The sequence below is a fragment of the Mycteria americana genome, chromosome 3, assembly GCF_035582795.1.
Source record: "Mycteria americana isolate JAX WOST 10 ecotype Jacksonville Zoo and Gardens chromosome 3, USCA_MyAme_1.0, whole genome shotgun sequence".
Lineage (NCBI taxonomy): Eukaryota > Metazoa > Chordata > Aves > Ciconiiformes > Ciconiidae > Mycteria > Mycteria americana.
In genome coordinates this window covers 44,853,627-44,880,661 of record NC_134367.1, presented here as the reverse complement: position 1 = coordinate 44,880,661, position 27,035 = coordinate 44,853,627, and the positions used below count along the sequence as shown (strand labels likewise).

At 35.6% G+C, this 27,035-nt stretch overlaps 1 protein-coding gene across 7 annotated transcripts; it reads right to left on the bottom strand.

Annotated features, from left to right (window-relative positions):
• Positions 1-5,464: 5,464 nt before the first annotated feature.
• MANEA (mannosidase endo-alpha) lies at positions 5,465-25,453 on the bottom strand. Of its 7 annotated transcripts, XM_075498400.1 has the most exons (7): positions 25,387-25,439; positions 24,811-24,945; positions 19,619-19,748; positions 18,369-18,961; positions 14,636-14,745; positions 11,568-11,644; positions 5,465-10,872 (listed from the first exon to the last, which is right to left on the bottom strand). In XM_075498400.1, exons 4-7 carry the CDS (start codon positions 18,916-18,918, stop codon positions 10,236-10,238), a joined length of 1,374 nt encoding a protein of 457 aa, XP_075354515.1. In that variant the 5' UTR covers positions 18,919-18,961; positions 19,619-19,748; positions 24,811-24,945; positions 25,387-25,439; the 3' UTR covers positions 5,465-10,235. The 7 variants fall into 7 exon arrangements, with proteins under 7 accessions (XP_075354515.1, XP_075354514.1, XP_075354517.1 ...); XM_075498399.1 differs by lacking the exon at positions 19,619-19,748; XM_075498402.1 differs by lacking the exon at positions 19,619-19,748 and having other exon boundaries at positions 24,811-24,918; positions 25,387-25,424.
• Between the last annotated feature and the right edge of the window lie 1,582 nt (positions 25,454-27,035).

Here is a 27,035-nt window from a genome sequence, read left to right as displayed (position 1 = left end):
TTCTTTACCTCTATAATCCGTAGTCAAAGGCCCCCTAATGCCACAGAGTCTCTTTGCTAAGCTCTAAAGCTTGCTGCAATCAAACTTATCATCTATAGCACCAGGCTGAAGAAGCTACACAGGGGTAGGCTGAATTTTCCTACAACATGTGGGGTCTATTTCTAGCCCTTCTGGGGCTTACTTTTCACTGTAGACAAGCTGCAACACCACAATCCTTTAATATCTTCAAGAATAAATAGCTCTGGTTTGGCATAGCATGCATGATATTCCTATGATGTTCCATAGTTTCAAGCAAACAACACTGAACCTCACACAAACAAAACAAAACCAAACCAAACCATTAAGTAGTTGCCACCAAATCATAAAGTTTCTTGCCTCCTCTCCTCTTTTCTACTTCCACTTTGAATATCCCTCTTAATTTCAGAAACAGCTTAAGGCATTTTTTCTTTCCATACAGAAATCAATACAGACAATGTCCATCATAAAATACCTAAAGCAGTATATGAAATAGAACTCATACTCATATTTACTTCCATAAATATTTTATCTTGCCTTCTGACAATCAGCTGTTTAGAGACTTTTTGAAGCAAAAGTTGCACCTGGACCACCCTCTTAACAATGTAAAAGTCATTGCTATGACCTGCTACGATCAATGCTATGTGAATTTGCACCTACTATACTTTTGATTCCGACAATATCCTGTAGCAATCGGTTTAATAATTTAACTGTATTGAATGAAGAATGAATTTTCTTTGTTTAAACAAGCTATCTGAAAATTTAATTAGATGCCCCTCTTTTCTTATAAGGAATAGAAAATTGTTCTCTATTCATTTTCTTCATGGCATTCAATGATTCTAGTCCATCATCATATTCTGAAGAATTATTTTCCTTGAACTATTTTTAATGCACTTTTTCCCCAGTTGGAAACTCTTTTCATCTGTGATTTCTCCTTCCATGTATCTTTTGCATTTTTTTTTTTAAATGGGATAACCAGTATTCCAGACACAAGGACAATGCAAATTTGTAGAATGGTATAGCGATACTTTCAATTTTCTTTCCTGATGTGTTTGTTGTTTACTATCACTGAGCTTAATTTTTTACAGAACTAGACAAAAGGACAGCCAAATCTCTATTTTAAGCAGTAAGAGACCACTATCATGTAGTACAGCTTTGTGTATGTATAGTATTTACTGATACGCATCTGTCAATGTTGTTTTTCCACCTGCCATTTTATCACCTAATTTGTTAGTATTACATAATTAGGTTTTTAATTTTGATTATCTTCAAAAATTGTGTATCACTAGCAAATATCTTTTTTTGTAAAATGACTTTCTGAACAGCACAAATACCAATACAGGTTTCTTTGGGACCTAACCAGTACCTGCTCACTGCTATGAAAGTTAAACATTTTTATTACCTGTTTCTTAACTTTTACTGGCAACTAATCTTTTGAGGAGTCTTCCCTCTATTTACTTAACAAATTAGCACCTTTTGAAGGCCAAGAACCTTGCTGAAAGCTTTCTTGCCCTTGACCACTTTCAATTGCACTTTCAAAAACATAATGGATTTGTGGTGCATGACTTTGCTGTGGAACAGCCATATCGACATTGCCGAATACATCTATCTTAAATGTCTATTAGTGCTATGTTTTTATCCAGCATGGATTTCAGACTTGTCTACAGTTCCCAGCATCCCTCCTTGAAGTCTTTTTAAAATGGATACATTTGCCCTACTTCAGTCATGTGACTACCCCAACTTAAACAACAGAGTATACAATATTTTTAACAGATTAACAATTTCATATTTGAGTTCCTTGAAAACTCTTGAGTACAATTGAGACTGGGTGATTTATTGTTGTTCATTTTACTGATCCATTAAAAAAAAAATCACTTGTATGACATTTCAGCTTAGGATATTTCTTCAGATTAATCACCAACGAAGACTGGATCCAGCATGGAAAACTGTCTAACTTCTTCTGCAATAAACATAGATACAAAACACTTTTAGAATTCTCTGCTACAGCCTTATCTTCTTTGAAAGCTCCTTTTATTGCTCTGTTACCTGTCAGCTCTGCCAGCACACTACCAGCTTTCTGTCTGCTTCTGACATGTTTTAAGAAATATGCATTAATGATGCCTCCAGTATACAGGTCTTTAAGTCTTTTTTTTTTTTTTTTTTTCCTTAATATTGTATTATATCTTGCCTACCATGGTTTGCTGTATTTTCTACTAGGGGGAAAGAAAAAAGTTCATTATTATTTTTATAGGTTCAGGAAGTTGTTCCTCCAAGTTTTGTGGGAGATTTTTTTAGCCTGCCTTCATTAATGACAGAACTTACGCTCTTTACTGGTTTTATCATTTGGACAGAAACGTAATTTGAAAGATGTCTTTTATTTCTAACACTTTATTCTGTTGTTTAACTACATGAACTTCTTCCAGTCCTCTTAAAAATCTGTTCTGATTGGTGTAATAATCTGAATATGGTTATATTATCTGTATATAACCTCCAGACGTTTTATCACTTTGATATCACTTAACTATTTTCCTCACTTCTATGCAGTTTATCTTTTCAGTGTCATGTTACTGCAATGGAATTTTAAAATTTTTGCTTTGTGCTTGTTCTCTAATGTTTTAATTAAAAAAAAAAAAAGTACAAATATATGCAACAAATTGCAAGTGCTAGTAGTAGATCAGCTAGTAGTAGATCAAGCTTGCCAAAGGCTGGACCTAAATAGCAAAGCAGATGTACTTTTAGTATGCTAACAGTACGACTAATGCCGATTTCCATTTGTGCTTTCAGAATGTATTTTTTGAAAGTAGATCCTTCACTCACTTATCTGGAATAAAATTTGTGTACTCACCAACAATCATATAGGAGGCAATATAAGGACTGCTGAGCTTCCCACAAAGTAAATGGCTGGCTGCTACTTTCTCCCCTGAAAAATCTTAGTATTGTTACTAATAATTAACATTGCTTTCTGAGGTTATTGGCTTCTTTTGAGCCAATGTGTTTGTCTTTTAAAAATAAGTATTCATTTTATTAAGTTATTTTGATTAGTGGTAATGGCATGAAATATTGCATGGCTGAAATACATATAATATATAAATTACAAAATATATAAATTCATACTTACCAAACTTTAACTGGCTATCTGATCTTAACGAATAGTCATCTCAGCTTTACGATAAAAGTATTTTCTAGCATAGTACTTAAGAATTTTCCAAGAAATTTCCATTAAAAATTACAACAAACTGGCATCCTAATTTTTCACTAGTATTCTAAAAACAACTGGAGTTCTGGTTTGTTCTGTATTTGTTGAATCACACTGCAGTTTGAGAAATCAGTCTTGAGAGATTGTGCTGTGTTTCCATAGCAATGACTTCAAGCTATAAAACCAACTCTGAAGGCCAGGTCCTGTTCTCAGATGCATAGTGCTCATTTCAATGTATGAAAAAAAGAAAACAACAACAAACCACCTGTTACTGTGTTAGCTCCATGCAGAGCTAGCAACACACCTCTTCAAAGTTTTAAAAGACATCTAACTAAATAAAAATGTGTCTTTTATATATTCCAAGTAAAGATGAGATGCAATTTAAAAACAAAACTTATTTTCTAAAACTGGTAAATCAGCTCTAAATGCAATAGCAGACATCAACATTATCTAATAAAATAGATTTAGTTTTCTCCAACATGGATTTTTGGTCAATGTACACTTTTGCTACATTATAATCTATGTTGAAGGCAATTCCATTTAATCATTATCAAAATTGTCTAATTATGAAAAGGTCAGTACATTTATACCCATACTTCTAGATAAAAGATTGTAGGAAATGAACTTAAATACTCTGATTACTTCTGACTATCCACTCTGCTTAACTGCTAGGACCAAGAGGGGAGCCATTCCGGATCACTCCATGAACAGACAGGCATAGATCTGGGAACTGCTTAAAACTGCACTAGATTTCCTCTATCATACAAGGAAAGTTATATTTTTCACGTAGAAATGAAAAAAAAAAAAGTGTGTGTGCATACATTTGCATACATATAGTCTAAGATCAGAATTAATTTTTTAAAAAGTCCCTATTTTTGAAGGTGCTAAGCCAGCTTTGAATAGTAGCAGTAATGGAATATACAGAAAAGAATTCTCATCACTTTCAATAAGATCATCACATTGTATGATAACATAAGTATCTTCTTTCTTCACTCCAGCTTAATTGACTGTACCTTTCTATTCGTAAAATACTAAAACAATTATGATAGGCACAAGATATTTTTACTCCAAATCTACAAGTAAAGTGGGTCTGGGAATTAATTTTTCAAATTTTTATTGTATTAAACTTCTGGATATTCCATTATTTTCACAGTATTTTTTTAAATGTGACTAAACTGAAGTTTAAAAAATGAAAGCTATAGGTGCTTTTTGTTGTGTTACTGTTTCCTCTATCTATACTGCCCAGCTGAAGAAAACAAACATTAACGTAGTCTTTCTTCCTTATCTGTCACACAAAGAATTTATTGAATATAAATTCCATATAATGTATAGAAAGTGATCAGATTAGGTAAACAAAAAAGGCAATAAATACTGTTCCATTGTTATATCTTTCCTCTTTCTATTAAATTCACATGAAGTGACATGAAATACCCTAGGAGATATTTTATCTACTAAAATGCAGAAGTACTTCACAGACTCCTACTAAAGTGTCAAGTCCAGGTACATACATAAGTTCAAATTTCAAGTACACCTTGTGTTGATTACCTTTTGCATGTCCTGAGACAGGACATTTTCAGGAAATCATTTGCATTGTGGAGCAAAATATTTTACATTAACCACAGGGAAGAGTTACTTACAATGTGATACACAAAGGAAATATGAAATTATTAAATTATTCAATATTTTAAAATACTTCTGATTCACGTACAGAAATACACAGTACTGACTATGTGTGTGAATTAGCTTTAACTGCTTTCTTATCAATGTAGTTAGTTTTCTGGGAATAACAAGATATATTTTTCAAATATCAAGAAGGTAATTTCACATTTCTGTGAAACGGAAGTAAAATGGCAACCCTTACCTTCTAAAGTTTTTATACCTGAACAGCACAATATACTATCAGAATGCAACAAATACTTCTTTGACCCCATTGTAGTATTCAGTTGTAAACCATATTGTGAGGCTAATTATTTGTGTGCCCATGCCTCAAACTTCTGTATGAACTGGAAACTTCAGTTTTACTTTGTCAAAATACAGTTGTACCTCGGGACTCAAAGATACCTGCAACACTACGCACTAGTGAACTCAGTAGCCTAATAAGATGTAATACAAATAGGCCTAAGAACTTCAGGAGTATTGTCTGTTTAACAACATTGTGATAAGCCTGTTGTTTTCAGTCTAAATTCTACACACACATATTGTAATAGAAAAGTAAAAATTCACTCTCGAAACTCATATTATTAAAAAAAAACACGCACTCCATTTAAATTACACTTTTGGGGCATATATTTATTGTTCATGAAAGTATTCATACATAAGCAACTAGTTTTTTTGTAAACATCATAGGGAATTAAAAACATTGCTTACTTAAAAGTAGCAGAATCCAGCCTGTAATTTTAATACAATGATATAGTACTTCAAAAATAATTACTTCAGTTATATGCACATATATAATATACATAAATAGACACACACTGGTTTTTATATACGCATGTAAGCAAATGCATCTCTGCCACAGCCAGGTAGGGTATTAAAAGAAATGTATTTTTTTTAATGCATGTTCAATACATAGCAAAGATACACTATCCATCCACAACAAAATCATACCTATACAATATCAAATTCGTATCAGGCTTTTCTGCAGTGCCAATAATGTTGTAGATTCTCTTTACTGAATATTACAACTATGAAGTTTTAGAAATACAATCACTTTGGAACTTTATGCAACATTTAACATGCTGGTCAAAAGTAAAAGATAAAAAGGAATGAAATATTGACACCATCTTAAGCACGTATAAAAGATGAGGACCAATACTTGTAAAATACCTGAAGACTGGGAGAGAGATTTTCAGCTTACATTAAGTGGTAAATAATTTGTCTGTAAATACTGTATTTCCTCTTTTTAGGTACACAAGATTCACAAAAAAAAAAAAAGTGCCCTAAATTACAGTACATCCTTGTCCATGTGCCCAGAGATACATTCTGCTACTAGCAACACAGTGCTGAAAACACTCCTGTGAAATGTTCTCAAGAGAACCCAAGAGCCATGTATAAAACGTGTTAATTCAAAACTATGCAGAGTGTATACATATCAAGTTTCATAATGAAAATGAGTTCACTAAAGACCCTTCTGCTTAAACAACCTCTTAAGAGACAAATCATTGGCACCTCAAAAGAAAGGCACTAGACAAACACGATGAACAACATTACAGAAACTACATTTACAATAATTTACAGTTTGCCACTGAAATAGTAACAGCATATGCACGTGTTCTTTCCCTCAAAATTCAGTACAGGTTTATAGATCTGAGAAACATGCACTACTATACAAGATTTAATATAAATTCTTCTGAAATATAAATATTCCAGAGAAGATGTATTAAGCTTCAGTTCTGAGATAGCTCACAGAACTAAAACAATTTACTTGATCACAACTGACAGAAGCAGAAATGAACCAATAGATTTTCTTTTAAAAAGAAGTTCTCTTTTACCACAAAGACTTGCTACTTGACTCAGAAACCATTTCCCCTCTGGGGATACTCAGTAGTATGTGATCAATAACTTCAGGTATTTCTATATTTGCAGAGGCATAGCATGGCACGATCTCTGTTAAAACTTCCCATAGTGTTTCTTGCCTAATCTATATAAATGTAGTGTATCACTCTAAGTACTATAACATACTATAACAAGATGAGTCAAATGCAATTAATCAGTGTAAAAATATTAAAAGTAATCATTACAGTATGTTTTTCAATTAGTCAAGAAATAATAGGGGTGTGAAGCCTAAGTGAAACAGGATCTAGATATTCCTTAAATTCTATTTCAGATCTGAAATTCATAATAAATATTCTTCCCTCCCTCCCAATTTTGGTTGCACATTGGAGTTTTGTTTTGGGGTTTTTTTTTACTGTAACAGTAAAGCTTGGAGCAATCACCTTCTAAATACATTCACCTTCCCCCTCCCTCACCCCAATAACTGTGCACTTGTAACAATCTTATGCCTTTGCGTTTGTACATATCCTCTCCCACAGACCTATTTTTACTCAAATTTCCAAAAACTACCATGACTGCAGCAGCAGTCCATCAGCCAAACTCTCCATCCCCTATAACAAGAAGTAGCACTAATATTTGCTCTAAGTACAAAGTATTGGGAAGGCAGGTGGGGTAGTTCTAGTAGCTGCTATTCCATCAGCTCTCCTTAGAATCATCACATTAAATTCTAAACTCTGAAATATTTTATCAGGTTGCATATTTATATTTTAAAACACATGAAGCAAATAAAAATACAGTAAGCGCTCAGGGGTGATAAATTTCTAGGCACTTAATTTTCACTCTTTTCTACAGGAATTCTGTAAATTCTTCTAAAGACCCCATTAGACACCAGTGCGCCACGGCCCATACCACTTCACGGAAAGGGCTAAATGATATCTTTACAGCAATTACAGAAGTCTTTCAGAGTAATGAAGATCCATTATACTGTTACCATAAATTATATTTTAAACGAGATAGATCACCTCAGTTGTACAATACTCTACACAACAAATTTCAAACGTTTCTATAAACAGCAACAAAAGAAGCAACTTCTATAGTCACGGAGAAAATAAGCCACTGGGAGAAAGTATGAAGCTGAAGGCCGAGTGCAAGGTTGTCAAGACTAGTAAAGTACTCCGACAGCTACAGTGAGAAAAGACCAGTGGATGACAAAAGTTTAAGCAAAGGGAAAACAAAGAGACTTGTCCTTTCAAACAGTTTGATTTCAGAAGATTTTTTGATAATATATGCAATATTGATACACAAAAATGTAATAATTCCCTCACATTTAAAATAAATATATGGGCTCTTTGGGCTGTAAAAGCATAAAGATATAAAAAAATTATAAAAACAAATTATGTATAGCTATTTAAGGGATTTATAGTAGAAACATATAAATCAGTTTCCTTAATAAAGGGAGTGAGTGGTTAACTTGGCAGTGGTAAAAGTCTAGCAAGTGCTTCGTATGTCTCAGACACTATTTTGTGACTGTGGTCATACCTATATCTACTTCCATTTATCCACCTGAGCATAAGTAAAACAAAATAAGCATTAGTAAACATTTCTTTCAGAAGCACTTTGGAGTTTGCAGAAACGCAGTAGGAAATGCAAAAAATTATGAAGAGATATTAGTAAGACTCCAATAACTCTAGAAGCGCACTTCAACATGCCAGGTTATATATCTGTCACCCAATTTCTGCATTTTTTTTGAGCAGCTGAGGGCATTATATAACACCTCATCTCTTTAACAACTGCAGAGAAATGACAAGAGAATTAAACTGCAAATAAGTGAAAGATACATAAACAAACCTTTTTCGTACCAGAAAGACTCTAGAAAATATTAGTAGTAACTGTAACTGGCTTATATTTATTTGGAATGACAAAGGTTTCTGGAAAACAGCATACTGTTTTGCTTTGTTTTCTTTTTTAACCAGAAGTCCTCACATTCACCTTACAACTTCATGGACAGATTACTGTGAGAACCGAGTAAAGACTGTAATTTCCATGGGGTCCTGCTGAAATCAATGGAATTCTAGTGGTCACAACAGTTCCAGCATATGAACTAAAACACAGGATCAGCACCTTGTATATAAATAAAAAAAACCCCAACCAAAAAAAGCCACTTTGCTACAGATTAAACACTTGCTGCAAATAAGCAAAACACTGCAATTTCTACTATTCCAAAGTTCAGGACTTTTCTATGAAGTTGCACGAAAATGCCAAAAAAAGGATTGCTGAGGAGATGCGTCCATGTGACTTGACCCTTTTTCAAGCTTCATTAAGAAAAACAGTTAATAATCACAACATTTGAAAGGTGAGATTCTTAGGTCTGAAAGTACTCACTTCCAGCCACACCATAATATTAAAGGTAGTGTTGGCAGAGAGCTTATCTGAACGATAACAAGATTTTAGTATCTACTATTCTGAATCCTGGAAGAACTAGATGAAATATATGAAAAATGGCAAACTCAGATTTCAAATTAAACTAATGGGTAGTTGCTGTCATTGCTATCAAACTAGACTACCCCTAAATCAGAAACAAAAAAGCACTTGCTAAAATTATATTTATTGTTGGACTAGTAAGATATTAGCTTTAGAATCTTTAAATGTTTTAAAAAACACACTAGATGTGTCTGAAGTCAATTAGCAGACAACATATAACAATGGAAGTTCTAGTATATTTTTTGCATATTTAGGGGGTTCCCCCCCTCAAAGAAATCTTTTCCACTCTCAGTTTCAAACAATTTTTTTTTTTACAATTCAAAGTAACATAGAAAAAACTATGTTACTGGTCAGTATCCAGTAATCTGCAAAAGTCTGCACCATGTACCAAACAAAACAAATGAAAGTAAACTAGAAATCTTTCAGCAGTTCTTTGGAACTCAATCTTTCAAATACTTTACTTTTCTTTTTTTTTTTTTTAAAAAACAAAACCCACTAGTTTTGTATCACACATACCTCTTCAGTGTTTTTACCACAAGCTAGTCATATGTCAAGAACTCCCTGGGTGCAAAGGATGAAAAATAGTAGATGTAAATTATTCCACACACTACAGACATGCATCCTGTGAGAAGCTATCAGGATAAAAATTTAGATTACAGCATCACTTTGATTAGAAACACAACTACAAGAATAAAGGAAGTAAGTATACCTATGCCAAATTTTTGTTCTACTTTGGTCATGTAGAGTTATCCCATGCAGGTGTTCTGGAAGCTCAGCATGCAAATTATGAAATTTAAAAAATCCAAACAAACAAAACCCCAGCATTTTCCCTGAATATTCTTGAACTACAATATCCAGTAAGACAGAAATGCCAATATTCTCATCATCTTTTTAGTCTTCAAAATTCAAATTCAGTAGTAGTGCATATACATTCAAGAGATATAATAATTTGAACATATCTATAACAAAGAGAAATAATAACAGATTTTTCAGCTCTCAATTTCTTTCTCAATCTAGTTAATGCATTAGGAAACAACTGCAGCAGCACAGGTCACATAAGCCACTGTTCTTGTTCTTTTCTGTACTTCTCGGACCACTTCTGAGTAAGCTCTAGGTAAACATTTGGTTTATGGGGCTTATAATCAAGGTAAACCACCTGTCCAGTCCGTTTGGGGACAGCTTTTTCAATCTGAGTTCCCTCATGCCATTCATTAAAAGATGTAATAGAAATAATTTCTGGTCGCACCAAAAGGGCTGCACTGAAGGCAGTCTCATAGTACTTCCCATTGACACGATTACGAGTGTTGTGGTTGTTCCATGGTCGGATACTGGTATCAATATACCCTGGCCCCACACTTGGAATAAACATTAAGTTGTTACTATCACAAAAGGCTTTTAAACTTGCCCAATTATGATGAGATGAGCCATAGGAGAAGCCATTGGTGGCAAAGTATGTGTACATTCCATCAAAGCCACTTCTGTGAATGTCATGCTTATGTCTTTCTTCTACAAGAAGTGCAATGAATAACGCATCATATGGAGTATTTCGAATAGTCTGGGATCCAGAAACAGTTAACAGATTTGCCCATATTTCAGGAATTGTTACGTAAGAATCATAAACATAAAACATGGGAAGAAATCTGCCTGTGCTGGTCTTATGCCTGTAAAAGGCTGGATGGCCTCCATATCTATAAAGCAAACAAGTATCGTTAAGACAAAATTTGCCATTTGGAAAATACTGTTTTACAATTTGAGCTGAAGATTTTTCCTAAAAACTAATTTAAAAAGACAGTGCATGTGCTTCAAAACATAGCAATTCATATCAATTTTCAGTCCAGTGTTTGCTGAAGTATTAAATAATGAATCTGCAAAGAACCTCTAAATTACTACAAATTAGTAACTTAGTGTCAAACTGTGTTATAGGTATTAGTTTTCTCTGAAGGGCAATTCTCTAATTCAGTATGAAATAAGACAGTCTAGGTAGCATTGATAAACAAAACAACTAGTAGCTATACAGAATTTGTCAAGCTGAATTAAAATCATTAGAGGTCAACACATTAAAGATCTAGCTGCTGGTTTGTCACTATAAAAACGTATGTTTAATTTATATATCATGTAGCTAATACTTTAACTGCTTTGATCTGAAGTATCCTGACTTGTGATACTAATTAATATACATTTCAGTATCTAGGTAAAATTCACACTTCAATATTTAAAAAACAGACTGAGTTTTGTACTTCTGAAATATGAATAAAGTTTCTTATAGTTTTCTTTGGCCTCAGTACCCATTTTTATATATTCTTCCAAGCTTTAGATAATATATAGAAGTCCCTTAAACCAGCATGTAACAAACCCCAAAGGAAACCATTCTGAAAGCACTCACTTGTCAATGATGTATTTGACATTGTGGTACATACTGCGATCATCTCTATCTTTGTAAGGTTCAATATGAAAAGTGACCTGAAAGATGAAAACGTAGTAAGAACATGTCCTGGTTTTGGCTGGGATAGAGTTAATTTTCCTCCTAGTAGCTAGTATAGTGCTGTGTTTTGGATTTAGGATGAGAATAATGTTGATAACACACTAATGTTTTAGTTGTTGCTAAGTACTATTTACACTAGTCAAGGACTGTTCAGCTTCCCATGCTCTGCCAGGTGCACAAGAAGCTGGGAGGGGGCACAGCCAGGACAGCTGACCCAAGCAAACTGGCCAAAGGGCTATTCCATACCATATGACATCATGCTCAGTATAGAAACTGGGGGAGTTGGCTGGGGGGCAGCAATCGCTACTCGGGGACTGGCTGGGTATCGGTCAGCGGGTGGTGAGCAATCACATTGTGCATCACTTGTTTTGTACATTCTTTTTATCATCATTATTATTATTTTCTCTTCCTCTGCTGCCCTATTAAACTGTCTTTATCTCTGCCCACGGGTTTTATTTTTTTTCTCCGATTCTCTCCCCCATCCCACTGGGGAGGGGCAGGGGCAGGGCGAGCGAGTGGCTGTGTGGTGCTTAGTTGCCAACTCGGGTTAAACCACAACAGAGCAACACAAACGTAAAATACTATTGAACAATTGGGCACCACATATTATATGAAGCAAGTACCAGTCATATTAAATACAGTTCTTCTTTACAGAGCAAACATTTTAGTTAGTCTATTTTGAGAATAATCCAACTCTAATTCAACTCCTGCACTGCTAACATTAGAAGCTTCAGATCCAAGGAAGTAACAGAGTAAATATTTATTTTTTACATTAAAAAAACCCCACTGCTTTTGTTTTCCCTAGGCTACAGCGAGTAGCAAGCATGCTTCAGAAAACTTAAAAAACTACAGCAGAAACTAAAAACTGAAATAAAATATTATCTATTTGAATGTCAAAGAACTGATTAACCAATGAAACATTTTAACATTTAATTTCTAAACAATGTATTAAATTTGCTATATAATAATTCTCCAAGGAGAGTTTTCAGTGTCAAAATAGATTTTAAGATATGGGATATGAAAACTTTAATTTAAAATTTTAGATTTATCAACAGCAATAAACTCTTGGAACTAAATCTAATATAATGAACTGCTACTCCTCTGAATTTCAAGTTGGATTTTATGGAATTATTTAACCTATACATGTGAAGTCATTTCAATGTAAAAATGCCATTGTTTTGAAATATACAATTAAATGGAAGAGTATATTACATTAATCAAAGCAACTAGTTTTTCAGAAGCAATTTTAGAGCAGAATGCGTTTAATAAAGTCTTCAACAACTCTGCAACAGTAGCAAATTTCCATCGTAGAGCCAATATCTATCTCTATTAGGTACAAACTATAGAAAAATACAGTGTTAGACTAAATCACTAGGACTGACAGGACAGGTTGAAGAGCACCATAATTTCATATTTCATTTCCAGCTATCAAAACCAGGCAAATCAAAAGGACCTATCTTTCAGCAGACTTGTATTTAGCAGATGTAATAGACATGTATTTTATGTGTTGGTTTTGGTCTACTGACGTTCCTAACACTTAACTGTAATAACTTACTTGTGCAAGAATGTTTGAAAACATTACAGTGAAGGTAGCATTCCCTGGTACTATCTGTACTTAATATCTGTATTCTAGTAATTATTCCAAGCAATAACAGCAGTTCCATCCATATTCCACTTATTACCATACTATTCCATGCATTTTCCTTAATAGCTTATTTCATTTTTCCTTGGCTCCTTTGAGAGACTTGAATGTTAACAAGTTCTTTTAGGTGAGAGCAAGCTCCATCAGATGATATGAAAATTCTGGGGAAGGATAATATTTTTTTTTCTTTTTAATAATTTACCATTACATATGTGCAACTTATGTCACATAATGCAATTCACACAGCATTTTTAACAGATTCAAAATTACTTCTGTATCTGATTTAACCTTTCTACTTCCCTCCTGCTTGCTAGAAAACCTACAGTTGCTACTAGTGACGGGAAATTTCTCTGAGAATCTGCAACTTGCAACACCAACTAAAACCAGAGCAGATCAACAGGCTGTATTTTCAGTCCCCAGTACAGACTATACCCTCCAGAGATGAAACATATACAGCTACTTAGATAATTTAAAAACTTAAATTTATTACTCAGCAAGACTAAAAGGCCATGCATGTTTTCTTTATCCCAAGGGAAAATACAAGTTTTACTCTAAAAATAAAATCAAACCATAATTTTAGATTCTACTGATCAGTCCATGTAATCTTTAATTGATTTTATATTTCACCTATTTCAGGAACCCGGTAATTTAGCCTTTCTATCCTGTCATGCCCTGGAGTAACATAAAGTCAGAGCAGCACCTCTCTGACCTTACTGTCCAAGGCAAGTGTTCCTAATACCTTCTGGAATAAAGACATTCATTCAAACTAGAACTTCTAAATCCCTATTTATTACTCATAGATGCTTGCTCCTGACCTCTATGATCAGGCACCAGCAAGTTATGTGGTAAAGCAAAAAATGAGGCTAGTCTTTCTTCTTTCTCAAAGTTCCCTAGTTTACAGATCATTGTATTCCATAATATTTTGAAATATGTAATACTTCCCTCAACTCCCAAGACTCATTTGAAAACAACATATTGTCTAATTTTAAAGACTGTTTCCTAAAAAGAAAAAAAAAAAAATCACAACACCATACCTTAGATTCTGTAAGCTTTAGATCAGAACCGAACCAGAAAAAAGGCAATTATGATATTTATTCTAGTAATAAGGCAATATTGCTCAGGTCTTATCAAAATTCAGTGTAATTCAAAAGGCATTTATATCTGCTTCTATGACCCAAAAGAAATGCACTGTAATAGGAGACAGAAAAAGAAGCCACCATTACATGACAAACCTCCCTGCTCTATGCCATGAGTCAAATGTAGTAAATGCTTGGGAAGGTTTACTTTCCTAAGTAGTCCTCTTTTATGCATCTTAAAAATACATTACCTTTAGATTATATTTGTGTGCATAATCCAAAATAACAGGCACCAAATCATCAGTTGGTTCTCCATTTTCATCAGCCATACCCGGTGGGTACCATGAAAGCACTATTACACCTGAAAATACAAAACTCAAGTTTTAAATCATATTGTTTAACATATAATATGTATATTATAACATTGTAATGAGTTCTGAATATTGTTTGATATGGAATCTACATAATATAAATGAGAATTTCAAATTACTTTTTAACCAATTACAAAATCTCAGTATCCTCCCCATGGATTTTAACTTCTTTGTTTAAAAGACAACAAAAACAAACAACAGTAGGATCATCTGTCAAGGGAACAGATCTGTGCTCAGTGTTCCAAGCCTAACACTTAGAGCCATTCCCTGCCACTTTTCAGCACAGCGTCCTAACCTCCAAGTTGTACCAAGAGGATGAAAATGCTCCCAGCTAAGGCATGGCTATGCCACGGTACAGCCAGAGAATATCAAGATACACAGGGTTAGAGAACACGCAAGAGATTAGGGCTATGCATGTGATGAAAGAGATTCTTATTTTATGAAACCTTCTTCCCCACCATATTTCTGCACTGTACCTCTGGCTCTACTACAAAACAACCGTTTCATACTAGAAGCAGTGACTGTAATCCCATAACCTTCCTTCTTGCTAAAAGCAGTTACTATGGTGTAATCCACCCTTCCAACCATGTGAAATTAGTTTTTAAATTTATTACCTAAAACAATGCTTGAGTAACTCTCAATAATTTAAGGATGTTACCATTCCTGTCAAAAAAGACACCAACAAATACAATGTCCCTATACTGTAAAATTTTCTGATGCTCTCCATGAAAGCAAAAGAACACATACCTCTTCAGAAAGGCTAAACCCCTTCCTTCTAAAATAAAATGCTGTCAGATAGATAAGTTAGACCTTTTAGGTGTATAGGTGGAAATAATATCAGGAAGAAGGTAAGACAGAAGAAATACATGAAATACTGATGTAAGAATATTTTCCTAACAATACTATTTAAAAAATATGGAAGAATAAGTCAATGTGATTCTTTTTTACTAGGTAAAGATTTAAGTACACAAATCAGGTCACTGAGATAGGGAAGTATATACTCTAAATTCCATCTATTATACTAACATTATAACATTTCTGACTAACAATTTCCAAACAAACAAGTCCAAAATTATGAAAAAGAAAGCATAAATTAGCGTGAATACACAATCATCTTCTAACATCAAAACCAGAAATTTGAGCTCACTATACATAGAAGTTAGTTCAACTACCCTCAGCATATTCTCTCCACATTTTATCAAAAAGAGAATCACAAATAATAGACTATCGCAAGGGATAGTCTCCTCAAGGACAAGAAAACTGCAATATTTTACTGTATTTTATCACCCTATCTTTTATTTCACACAAAAGAAAAGGACAAAATTCAAATGAGTAAGAGGTAAAGGACAAGTAGAACAGCAGGTTACACTCAAGGTATCTTGAATACAACATCTGTCAAGACCCTCTTCTATATCTTTAGGAAACAGGGGAAAGTTCAGGAGACAGAATTGTTCATCAAGGAACCTAAATTCACATTTGCATTGCTCTTTCCCCGAGAAAGACTACTTAATATTTTCTTTCCTGTGCTTAAAAAATGAAGTTATGTACCACTTTAGGAGTCTAAAAAAGGATGGACTTGATGCCAAAAACAATAGCATAATCATGTTTAAAACCAGAGTAGAGTCGTTCAAGACAAATGAAGGACTTCAAACTGGACTACCACAAAAATAACCTGGTGCAAAAAAATGAATTTCACCAAGCACTCTGAGGAGTAACATCTATCGTATTAATCTGTTAAAACTTAGGAAATTAATAAATAAGGAAAGAATTGTAAAATATAAGAAGAATACAAGGAAGCACTGCATGAGACTCCTGCTGCTCCAACCTCTTATATGCCTTTGATCATTACACAATATTGGCTGAAAGAACCACTTACATTTTTCTCCTTTTGTAAGATCCTTGATAAAACCTCAAAAAAGGCTAGAAGAAAAAATATTATTTGACAGAATGTAAAATGCAATCATGGATTAGACATTGGCTAAGAGACAAAAAGAAGAAACTGTAAATAGTCAACCAGACAGTACACAAAAAAATGAACAAAGTATAATTCTTATTAAAAAAAGATGCAATATGTGAAGTAATGACCTGAGGAAAAAAAGTTGATAGTTTATGTTGGTCAAATCTAGACAGAAGAGAACAAATTCAAGTGTACTTAAATCTGTTAAGTCAAATAACAGCAGAAAAAAAATCACTTTCAACAAATATCAGTAACATGTTACAAAGAGTATGTCACAGGAAGCATGAACTACTCATTCACATTGCTGAGTTTCAAATGGAAAACTAACTTAAGCTACTAAAACCCCCTTATTTTGCAAAGCATTTTTCCTAGTATTTGGTGCCTTTTCCACAAGCAGTTCAGCTTTATTAGACATTTGTATTAAGAGGATGAGAAACATGACAGATTCTTCTAAAGCTGCAAGTGCCCTCTCTGCTTTCATCACACTATCATGCATTATTTTGCTTTAGATAAGACTAAAAAAGTGATTACTGGCAACTAATACCTGAGATTTCTCTGCAACAATTTTCCCACTGTTGCTGGTGTTCCTGTTAATGGAGTTGTCTTATTACTGAAAAGGGTGAGAAATTTCCTACATTTGTATTAACCCTTGTACAAAATACAGGTTAGGTTAAAAAACAGGAGAAAACAATAACCAAGAAGTAAACATTATACAAGCAAACACTACTAATGGGAATATAACAATTACATCAAACCTTAATGATTAGGTGAATGAAAGTGATTCTATTCAAGGTGATTAGCACTCTGAATAATGCTATGAGCTCTGGTCACATTGCTCCAACTACATTTACAGAAGCTGTTCAGAGTTTAATATTAGCCTATACGACTGCTTATTTTAAAGATGAAAATTAAAAGGACCGTAAAACCCAACAGCAAAGAATGACACCAAAAATATATTGAGTATTCTAATGTATATAGTCCATCTTATTTAAAGAAAGGGAACATCAATTTGTATTGGAAAAAAGATACTTTTGGACAAAGAAATAACCTATAATCAGTTACACTGAAAGTATAGTACCCACATTCAAGAAGGTTTGGATTAGACATTTCCATAGCTAATGAGAACACCTATAAATACACTGCATAAAATATAAATTGTATACAAGCTATAATCCTACATGCTCTTTGACGTATGAATCGATACATAATTGTTATTACACACAAATAATTCAGAAAAAAACCCCAACGTTCCTATTTGAACAGACTGCTCCATAACCATGTTAACATGATTTACTGAAACTTGTTCTTAAAACTGAAGTATTCATCTCCAAAAATTAAATACACAGACAATATATTCTAGCAATGGTTTCTGTATTTTCTACATATGTTATCAGTGCTTAACAGTAAGTCATGAAACACATGCACCTACAGGATTACAAATATAGTTCTTACGTTTCTGCACTGTTACACTCATCAGACACAGCTTTGAAGATGTAGGTTTCGGTTGGGGGTTAAAACTCAGAAATACAGAGACATTTACTAGTTTCAGACATTTCCAGAATTACACAGAAAAATGGAAGAATGGGTCAGTTGTGTTCATTCACATATTTAAGGCTGGATAAATGAACAACATGCTGATACGTTAACATTCATTACCAGTTGAAGCTGAACGCATTTGTTTCATGTGGGCTTCTATGACAGAAGGGTCTTTGGAACTGTAAGATCCGAGTTCAGGATAAAAATTGGCCCCAATGTCCTCAGGAGGATTATGCCTTCCTTTTGGATAATTGTTTGCAATTTTGGGATCCCAATGTGGCAACAACGGATGATTCCAGTGAATGTATTTACCATCAAACTGTGGATTCCCAAACCAACTATAGTAGAATATGTGAAAGTTATAATTAGGAGAAGGCAGCTCTTCTTCCAGTTTGTTTACAGGAGGCATAGATGCTTTCATAGTATTGACTGCGATACTATGCAAATTACTGACACGTGTTACAGTATCTCCTTGAACCCTGTTTAGTGAATTCTGTTTATTGTCTAAGAGCACTGTCTGTTGTTGAAGCTCGGGCAACAAACCAAGTCCAAATGGATCCCCAAAGCCAGCTCTGTCAGGTCTCAGAGTCTTCAAAGCCATCATTATGGAGCAAATAAACAAAATAAAAAGCAACAAAATGATGCATGTTCTTCTGCGAAATCTTGCCATGATGTCATAGTTCAGAATCCAAACAGAAGGATTTTGGCCGCAACTGATCAAAAGACAAATATTTTTAAGTCAGATTTCTTATTACCTAATTCAACAGTATGAAATGCTTCATAAAGTTTCTACATAATAGAAATAATATGGAGACAAATGTGACACATACACTGACAGCATAACTAAGAGCCCTGTGCCGCAGGTGGGGGGGAACAAAAAACATTTCTGCATTTGAGAATGTGTCAGATTCTGAGGTTCTACCACCAAGGACTTACATATTTTATAAAACATCTTGCTTTTGAACTTCATTTTTTCCTAACCCAAATAAATCCCATGAAATGGAAATTCTGGTTACGTTATTTCAGAACTACCATGTTTTGACAAGTCCGATAGAAATAGCACAAAAAATAGAAGAAAAAAAGCAGAAGTCATGAAAGGAGAATAATGTAGCAGAACAAGAGTAAAGGACAAAATGGGATATGACAGAAGTACAGCTTATGTTCAGAATACAGGTTTCATTTACTAACCTATTTACTGGCTTCGGACCAACCACTTTGTGTTTAGTTGACTACATTGACATACATACACTGACTAAATACTTTGGCAAATTAAACTTGAAACAATGATGCTTTGCAACTTTACAGATCTAACATTCTAATTTGTCTTCTGATTTATGTAAATGAAAAACAGCATAGCATTAAGGATGTACCTCAACCAGAAAGCTTGCAAGTTAGCTGCTCACAGCCTGTTAGTACAATGTCATAGCTGCGTGACGTTTCATGTAGAATTCCAGGACTAAGTTCAAAACAAGACCAATAGTACACAGAAAGATTTGAGCCCTGAAAGTAGGGGAAAGAAAATCAGTATAATGGAATGCCTAATTCTTTTATTTATATATGTAATTCCTGTTCAACATTAAACACAAGAGAGCTAGAGAAAAGGATTAACAAAATTTAGATTACCACAGAATTATGTGGAACAAGATTATGCATAAAACTGACAACACTAAACTGGAAAATCTTAGAATAAATTTCTGATTCAACAGCCACTAGACATAGCATAGCCGTGATTTTGTATTTCTTTCACTGACCTCCAAATTTTAGAATCTTACTTTAATTTACTGAGACATACACAGGTCGTTTTAAAATACTTATAAAGTATCTCAAGTTAGTTTCCTACGAACGTTCTTTACTACTGTTAAAGTGCATTAACATATAGCTCAGTTGTCACAACACTCTATTTGTTACTGCTGTGATAATTTTAGATAAGGAATTTTCAAATATGCTTTTTAACAATACAGCCTGAATTGGATTAGTGGTACAACACTGCCAAAAAGGGAAGTTCTGCTTCCATTTCCAACCTTAATCCGTTCATCCTGCTGCTTACTTTTAGTTACCTCCGGGATTCATCTGGTTTTCACAGTAAGATCACTCATACACTTCAACAGCAAAACCCTGTTAACATCTCAGAAATAAACAACAAAAAAAACCCCAATGCACTTTTACCTTCTTAGAGAGCTGACTCAGCTGAATGAGCATCATTCACAGCGCTAATGCCAACAAATGAGTTAATAGCACAGATGAGGGAAGGGAACAGAATGAAAATGATGCTGCTCATTTTGCCCAACTGGATTGTGAAACCATATCTTTGGCTACTGTCAGGGAAAATTATTTTACAGCATATGTGCTTATAGCACTTTATTTAAGACTTTTCATTAACAGATTTCACATCACTTTACATCAAATTACAGGGTTCTTTTTCTATAGCTCACAATCCATCCCAAGATCTTAGAATTTTGTCAAAGAGATTATTTGGAGTCCAGAACATTTTTCTTCTAATAAGAAATTAACTTTAAATGCATTCAAACTACTTCTACTACTTTTCCTGACCTTTTCAGTCTTCTTTCTAGTCTATCATGCTACCCCTCCCTGGGATTTTAACTGAATTTTCAGATTAGACAAACTGAAGTTTTCTAAAGGGTCAGGATTTTTTTTTTTTAAAGGAAACAATATTATTCACCTGGATAATGTATTAATGTATTCAGTTTTCTTGACTTAACCCAGATGCTATTGATCTTCATCAAACAGCATACAGGACTGCCAGTGATAAATTACTTCTGCAATTATTATTTTATCTCATCTCTTCTATAAAAAAGAATCCATGACTGTTATGTCTATAATTAGAATGTTCATAAGGTCTTTCATTTGAGCTTTCCTATTCCATATTGAAGAAACTGTTCCTTTTTATTCTTTGCTTGACATATCTGCTACTAAATTCCTCCTCTACTGCATCAAGATTTCACTATCATAAAGCACTTTTTCTGAAGTGTCAGGAATTGATCTTAGTGCTCCACGTTCTTATTTCAACAAGTATTTTAATGGAATATTTATCATGAAAGTATATTAAAAAATGAGCAGCATACTTACTAAAACTTGAGTAGCATCAGGACAGACCCTGGTCTACCATAGCATATTATGAACCTCTAGTATGCTTATATAGAGGCTCAGCATCAAAGTGCAAAATTTCTAGAACAAGTAAGTGATACCTATGGTAAAGGCTTGTGTTTTGGGGAGACATCAGTCTCAATGATGATGACAAAATTCAGCCCTGTCATAGATACCTATACTGTAAAAGCTGCATTGAAGAGCTACAGGTTGGCAATGCTTGCATTATGTCATTTAATCTTGTTCAGAGCTACACTTTAGAGACAGTGACAAATAAATTATGCTCATCAACGCCAGCGCCACAGCAGAGCAGCAATACTGGGGAAACAGACTGAGCAAACATGCCATGTGAAACAGCTACCTGAAGTTATGGCTATCCTTGTAATTGGAAAAATCTTAGAATACATTTCTGATTCAACAGCCATTAGAGGTAGCATAGCTGTGATTTTGTATTTCTGTCACGGACATCCAAATTTTAGAATCTGACTTCAATTTACTGAGGTCATTCCTACACACTTATGAAGTATCTTGCCTTAGACTATTGGGTGCATTTGGATATAACAGCAATTCCCTTTCTCGGTAGGAAAAAGTCAGCCTGACTAACTTCAGCTTTATGCAGATTAAGATCTCACACGCAGACACTTACTCTGACTCATATGACGACTTGCTAACTAGTAGCAGCTTTTGGATTCTAACCCCAAGTTTGTTGACCCATGTTGGTGCACCAGCCAGAAATGTAAGTAGTTCAAGCTCCTCCTCTTGCCTAGTGAACAAAAAACCCCATCTGTAACAGGTCAGAAGAATGAGTTAGTTTAGATCACCAGTCCCTGCCTATGGGCAAAGAACAGGTCCAATACATAGCAATGCTTGACCAGAATAGTTAGGCATCTTCAGCTATTTGTGGATCAGACTTCCTGAACAAAAGGTCATTTCTTTGTGCAATATGAAAAAACACCTTCCGTTTCAAAACACCTGCTAGTTTAATTTGATGCCCCTAGTTCTGAAATTAGAAGGGAGAGTAAGCAAGCATTTGTTTACATTTAATTATTACTATTTACACTTTCTACTTCACTAATAATTTAATTGCTCCTACCAGGTTCTCTGAGTTTTCCTTTAGAGAAATTTCTAGTCTGTCTAATCTGTATGCTGTAATCCCTATCACTGGATACATTTAAACATTTTTTAGGTGTTCTTTTCTGTACTGTTTCAGCTCCACTACCATCCTTCCTTTTTGAAATTAAGGGAACACACTTGAATACAGTGTGACTTTCAACATGCTTCCCTCCCCCCCCCCCTTTTTTTTTTATTTTGCTCCCTATCCCTTTTCCAAAAACTTCTGTTTTCTGTCAATTCAGTTCACAACTAATGCACGCAACCCAACTACAGGATTATTATCATCCCTAAATCTAGTTCCTGAGTGGTAAAAATGAGCTCAGAGGTCATTACAGTGAAATTAAAATTGTTTTCTTCACTCTGTGTGTTACACTACATATTTTTTAAATATTTTTTTTTATTATTATGTTTTTTAATCATCCAGTCACTCCACACTGGAAAGTCCTTTGGAAAATTTTCCACTGAAAGGTGCCTGAAGAAGTCAGGATCTTTAGTTAACCCTGTCAACGTACTCTTCTCTATCACACACACTTTTCCAAATCATGAATTGTTACCTTCAGGTCCAGACCGAAAGAACAGAAGCCAACTGATGTCTTTTGGTTTCTCCTTTCATGATTACAGATACTACAATTTCCTTCATTACACATCAGAAAATATGAAACTGTACCACGAAAGGGTAGTACCTATATTTCCATAACATTCAGTCCTTCTCCAAAAAAATCTTATTTTACTTTTAGTTTGTAAGCTGCTATACAGACTTAAAGGCCCAAAATAAATGTAAGTATATTTATCCCTTTATGTCCATCCCTGTTCCAAATTAATTTGTTTCTTATATGGGAATAAATAGTATTAAACTTATCACAGTAGTACAAAATCTCCAGCTGTTCTTCCCAAAACAATGAATACCTCTATGAAAAAAAAAATTGCAGCTGTGAAAAAAGCTGAATTATTTTCTAAACTATTCCCCAAACTCAATAGCAAGCCTGCCTCAAGGATAACCTCTCCCATTCAAGCTCATACTTGACAGTGATGTTTTTTTTCCTCCCTCACTGCTGCTTTTTATACCCTTAAGCTATCCTGCAGGCAAACCTTCTGTTTGTCCTTTCCGCTATATGAATAAAAAAGGGTACAGACAGACAGATGACAACACAGCTTTTTTTCCCCTATCGTATTTCCCAAAATAAGGATGTTCCTCTAGTCAGAGAAAAAAAAAGGGGGTTAACTACTCTAGATCATTTTGGTCATATGATAACTAAAGTTTCAATACCCCAACCCATAGGTTGTTTTTTCCAGTTTTACTGATTCCAAAAGAGAAATACGCAATCCAAAGAAAGTATGTTCAGATAAAACAGATGTATCTATTTTAGTAAGGACCAGCAAATACTATAATTTATTTGTTCTCATGTTCCTTAAACATGACAAATGAAAGTACAATACAGAAGAGAGCTCTGAAAAGCTGACTTTCTTGATGCAAGGGTAAGGTCATCCAAAAGTCACTGAGGTTTGTAGCCCATGGTCAGTATCAAAGCTTCTCAGCTAAGTTTTCTAAGCTTAGCTTCTGCTAAGATTTCTCAGCTCAAAGAACCTGAAAACTCTGAAGTGACAGATCAGTTCTAGACAGAGCTGAAGCTTCTAGGCCTTCAAAGCCCTTCATTCTGGAGCTACAGTGCAGATGTGCACCTAGAAATATTCCTTTGGCTCCCAAGTGATTGACCAGGTGAGATTTAGTAAACTTCCCTGAGGGCTGATCAAATTCTGTCTAAACCACCACATTTACATAGCACATTCTGGTCTGGGGAACATAAATAATAAAAAATAGCAACCACAGTCAGAGGTTGACCACATCTTCCTTGTGAGAGCCTCGAGAATGTTTCTAGCATTAGGAAAACTGGGAAATTTCCTCAAAAAGTGTCTGCATAGGAAAAGTCTTTTTCTAAAGACTTTTTTAAAAAGCCCTTGAAAATCATTAAAGATGGAAGAAGACATTACACATAGCATGCAGATACTTTACAGCTGTGCTTACATACTAAATATATATATTTTTAAGCACTTCCAATAATGTAAGGTTTCTTTTTGGTCCACCCAATTTAGAAAGAGGTATTTGAATTATGGCAATTCTAACAGGGATAACTATATCATTCACAAAACAGGGAATGTGATTTCTTTGCTAACCAGATTTGAATTTAAGAAAGATAGCAACAAGAACAAAAATCAATCCTGCTGCATTTTCTTGTTCTAAATGTGAGAAGACAGCCTCCAGCATTAAATTATATTTAATATATAAGAGCATTTGACTTCAACATGCCAGTGTTCCCTTGCTTTGAAAGGACATTGAAACACACACCTAACTTTGAACAGCTGTGGACCATGAAAAGAAAGCAACCATCAGCCTGCTTCCTCTTCGGGAGCTACCTGCAAACCAGCTTCTCGGGGCAGTTCACAGCACAGGCAGCTGCAGAGTGAGGATGTTTGACGAGAGCTGAAAGTAAGAAAGGGGAGCGAAGCCAGCTTGCTGCGTTGCTCCCCCTCCCTGAGCAAGCCACCAAATTACGAGCGTTCACGCTTTGCTCTAACACTGACGAGCCAAGCACCAGCCCCCTGCCAGAAACTGGCGAGGGGCCTTCGCAGGACCCAGGAGGGAGGGCACCGCGCAGGGGCATCCACGGCCCCTCCGCCAACGGCTGCAGGCGGGGGCGGGCGCCTTCCCCTCCTCTCCCGGCCTCTCCCAGCCCCGAGGAGCGCCCCAGCAGGGCCTGCCTCCGAGGAGCGCAGGGCTCCCCGCACGCCGCGGCGCCCGGCCCGGCCGTCTCCTCACCGCCCCTTCCCCTGCCCCTGGAGCCGGCAGCGGCGCTCGCGGCGCAGCTGAGGCCCGGGGAGGGGCCCCAGAACAGGTGCTCCGCGGCCCGCTGCCGTTACTCACCCGCCCGAAGCAGGGGCGCTGCCCGACGGCCGGTGGGCGGGCGGGAAGGGGGGGCGGGCCCGTGGGGGAGCCGGGCGCGGCGGCGGCCGGGTAGGCCGAAGAAGGACTCTGAGGCGGTCTCACAGCGCTCCGCCGAGGCTGAGGGCAGACGCGCATGCGCCAGCAGACGCGCATGCGCGGAGCGGGGCGGCGGGTGATGCCTCTGTGCGGGCAGAGCAGCGGCCGGTGCCCTGTTAGCCTGAGGTTGCAACCACGCTGTTGTGGCGCGCTTGTGAGGCCTCAGCGCCGGTTGCTGCAGACTTGCGGGGGGGAAGCTGAGCTTGTCAGCCTGCCTGGGGCCGGGTGGTAGCTGGGGCTCCCTGCCTTTTCCTTCTGTGAGGAAAGGATGTGAGCAACTGCGTGTTAGACCTCCTTGGGCTTTGAAATAGCCATTTTTACTCTAAAGGCCTAAAAATTCTTCAGTTCTTTAAAGCTCTTTGCTGAATTGTTGGTGGCTTTTCAGCTGGGGAAGAACTTGCTCAATGGTAATGGCTGGATAAAGCCCATGGCTTAAATCTGTGGACGATGCATGATACTGTGTAAGAGCGGCACCTCTGCACAGCTAAGGATGGTAGTTTACGTTATAGTAAAGCATTCAAGATGGCGCTGCATTGAGAAAACCAGTGCGTTGGGGTAATTGCCCATCTTTATACCACGTCAGCTATATGGGAATAAATCAGGAAAAAATACCTGGATAGAAGTGTGATAAATACTGTTATACAGTCATTTTGTAGTTGCATATAATTGCAATAATGTAAAAATGGTTTCACTGATGTTTCATACGCTAAAATTTCATGTGTACTTTACTTTCTTTTTTGCAAAATAGTGAAAATGGGCTATGTATAGTCGCCATAATGAGGTTAGTAACCCAGTCAACGAAAAAAGTACATACCGATTTTCTGCTGTAACGTCAGACGTATGTCAAGAAGAACACTTGTTGATGAGCACTTCAGATTGACTCCAAATTGTTGCACTAGGTAAACAGCACAGTTTTCCCATAGAATGAAAACATTTCTTCCCTTTACCTAATGAAAAGTTGGATCCCTGTGGTGTAGTTTGCCTGATTTTTTTTTTTTTAAGAACCTCTCTAAGCCCTGAGAGAAACAGAGTACAAACAGTGACCAAAATTGTGGTTTCATTGAAATCAATAGCAAAACTCTCATTGATTTCAATAGAGGCAAGTATTTAACTTCGTACATGGATGAAAAGACTTGGAATGAGTGTCTCACACTGTAGATACAAACAAGATAAGTAAATTCAACAGCTCTCATGGTTCTCCTTGAGTTCTGAGGAAACTGACAGGCAGAATTGTTGCATGATGATTTCTTTATGCTGTCTGAGTGCTCTGATGGGAAATTCATTTGCAGTAATGGTTATTTCTAATATTATTTCTTGTGAGTATCTGAATAATTTCATTAACAGGGAATATGTTGTAAGTCATTCAGGAATGTCACGCTTTAATAATAAATGACTGGAGACCGAAACTTGAAAACTTGATATCCATATAATTTCCTCACAGTCTTACAAAGTTTTTCTTTTACTGCATTTTCTTTCTTTCATTGTCTTCTTTCTTGCCTTTCCCCTTTTTTCTTTCTTCTTTCTCTTCTCTT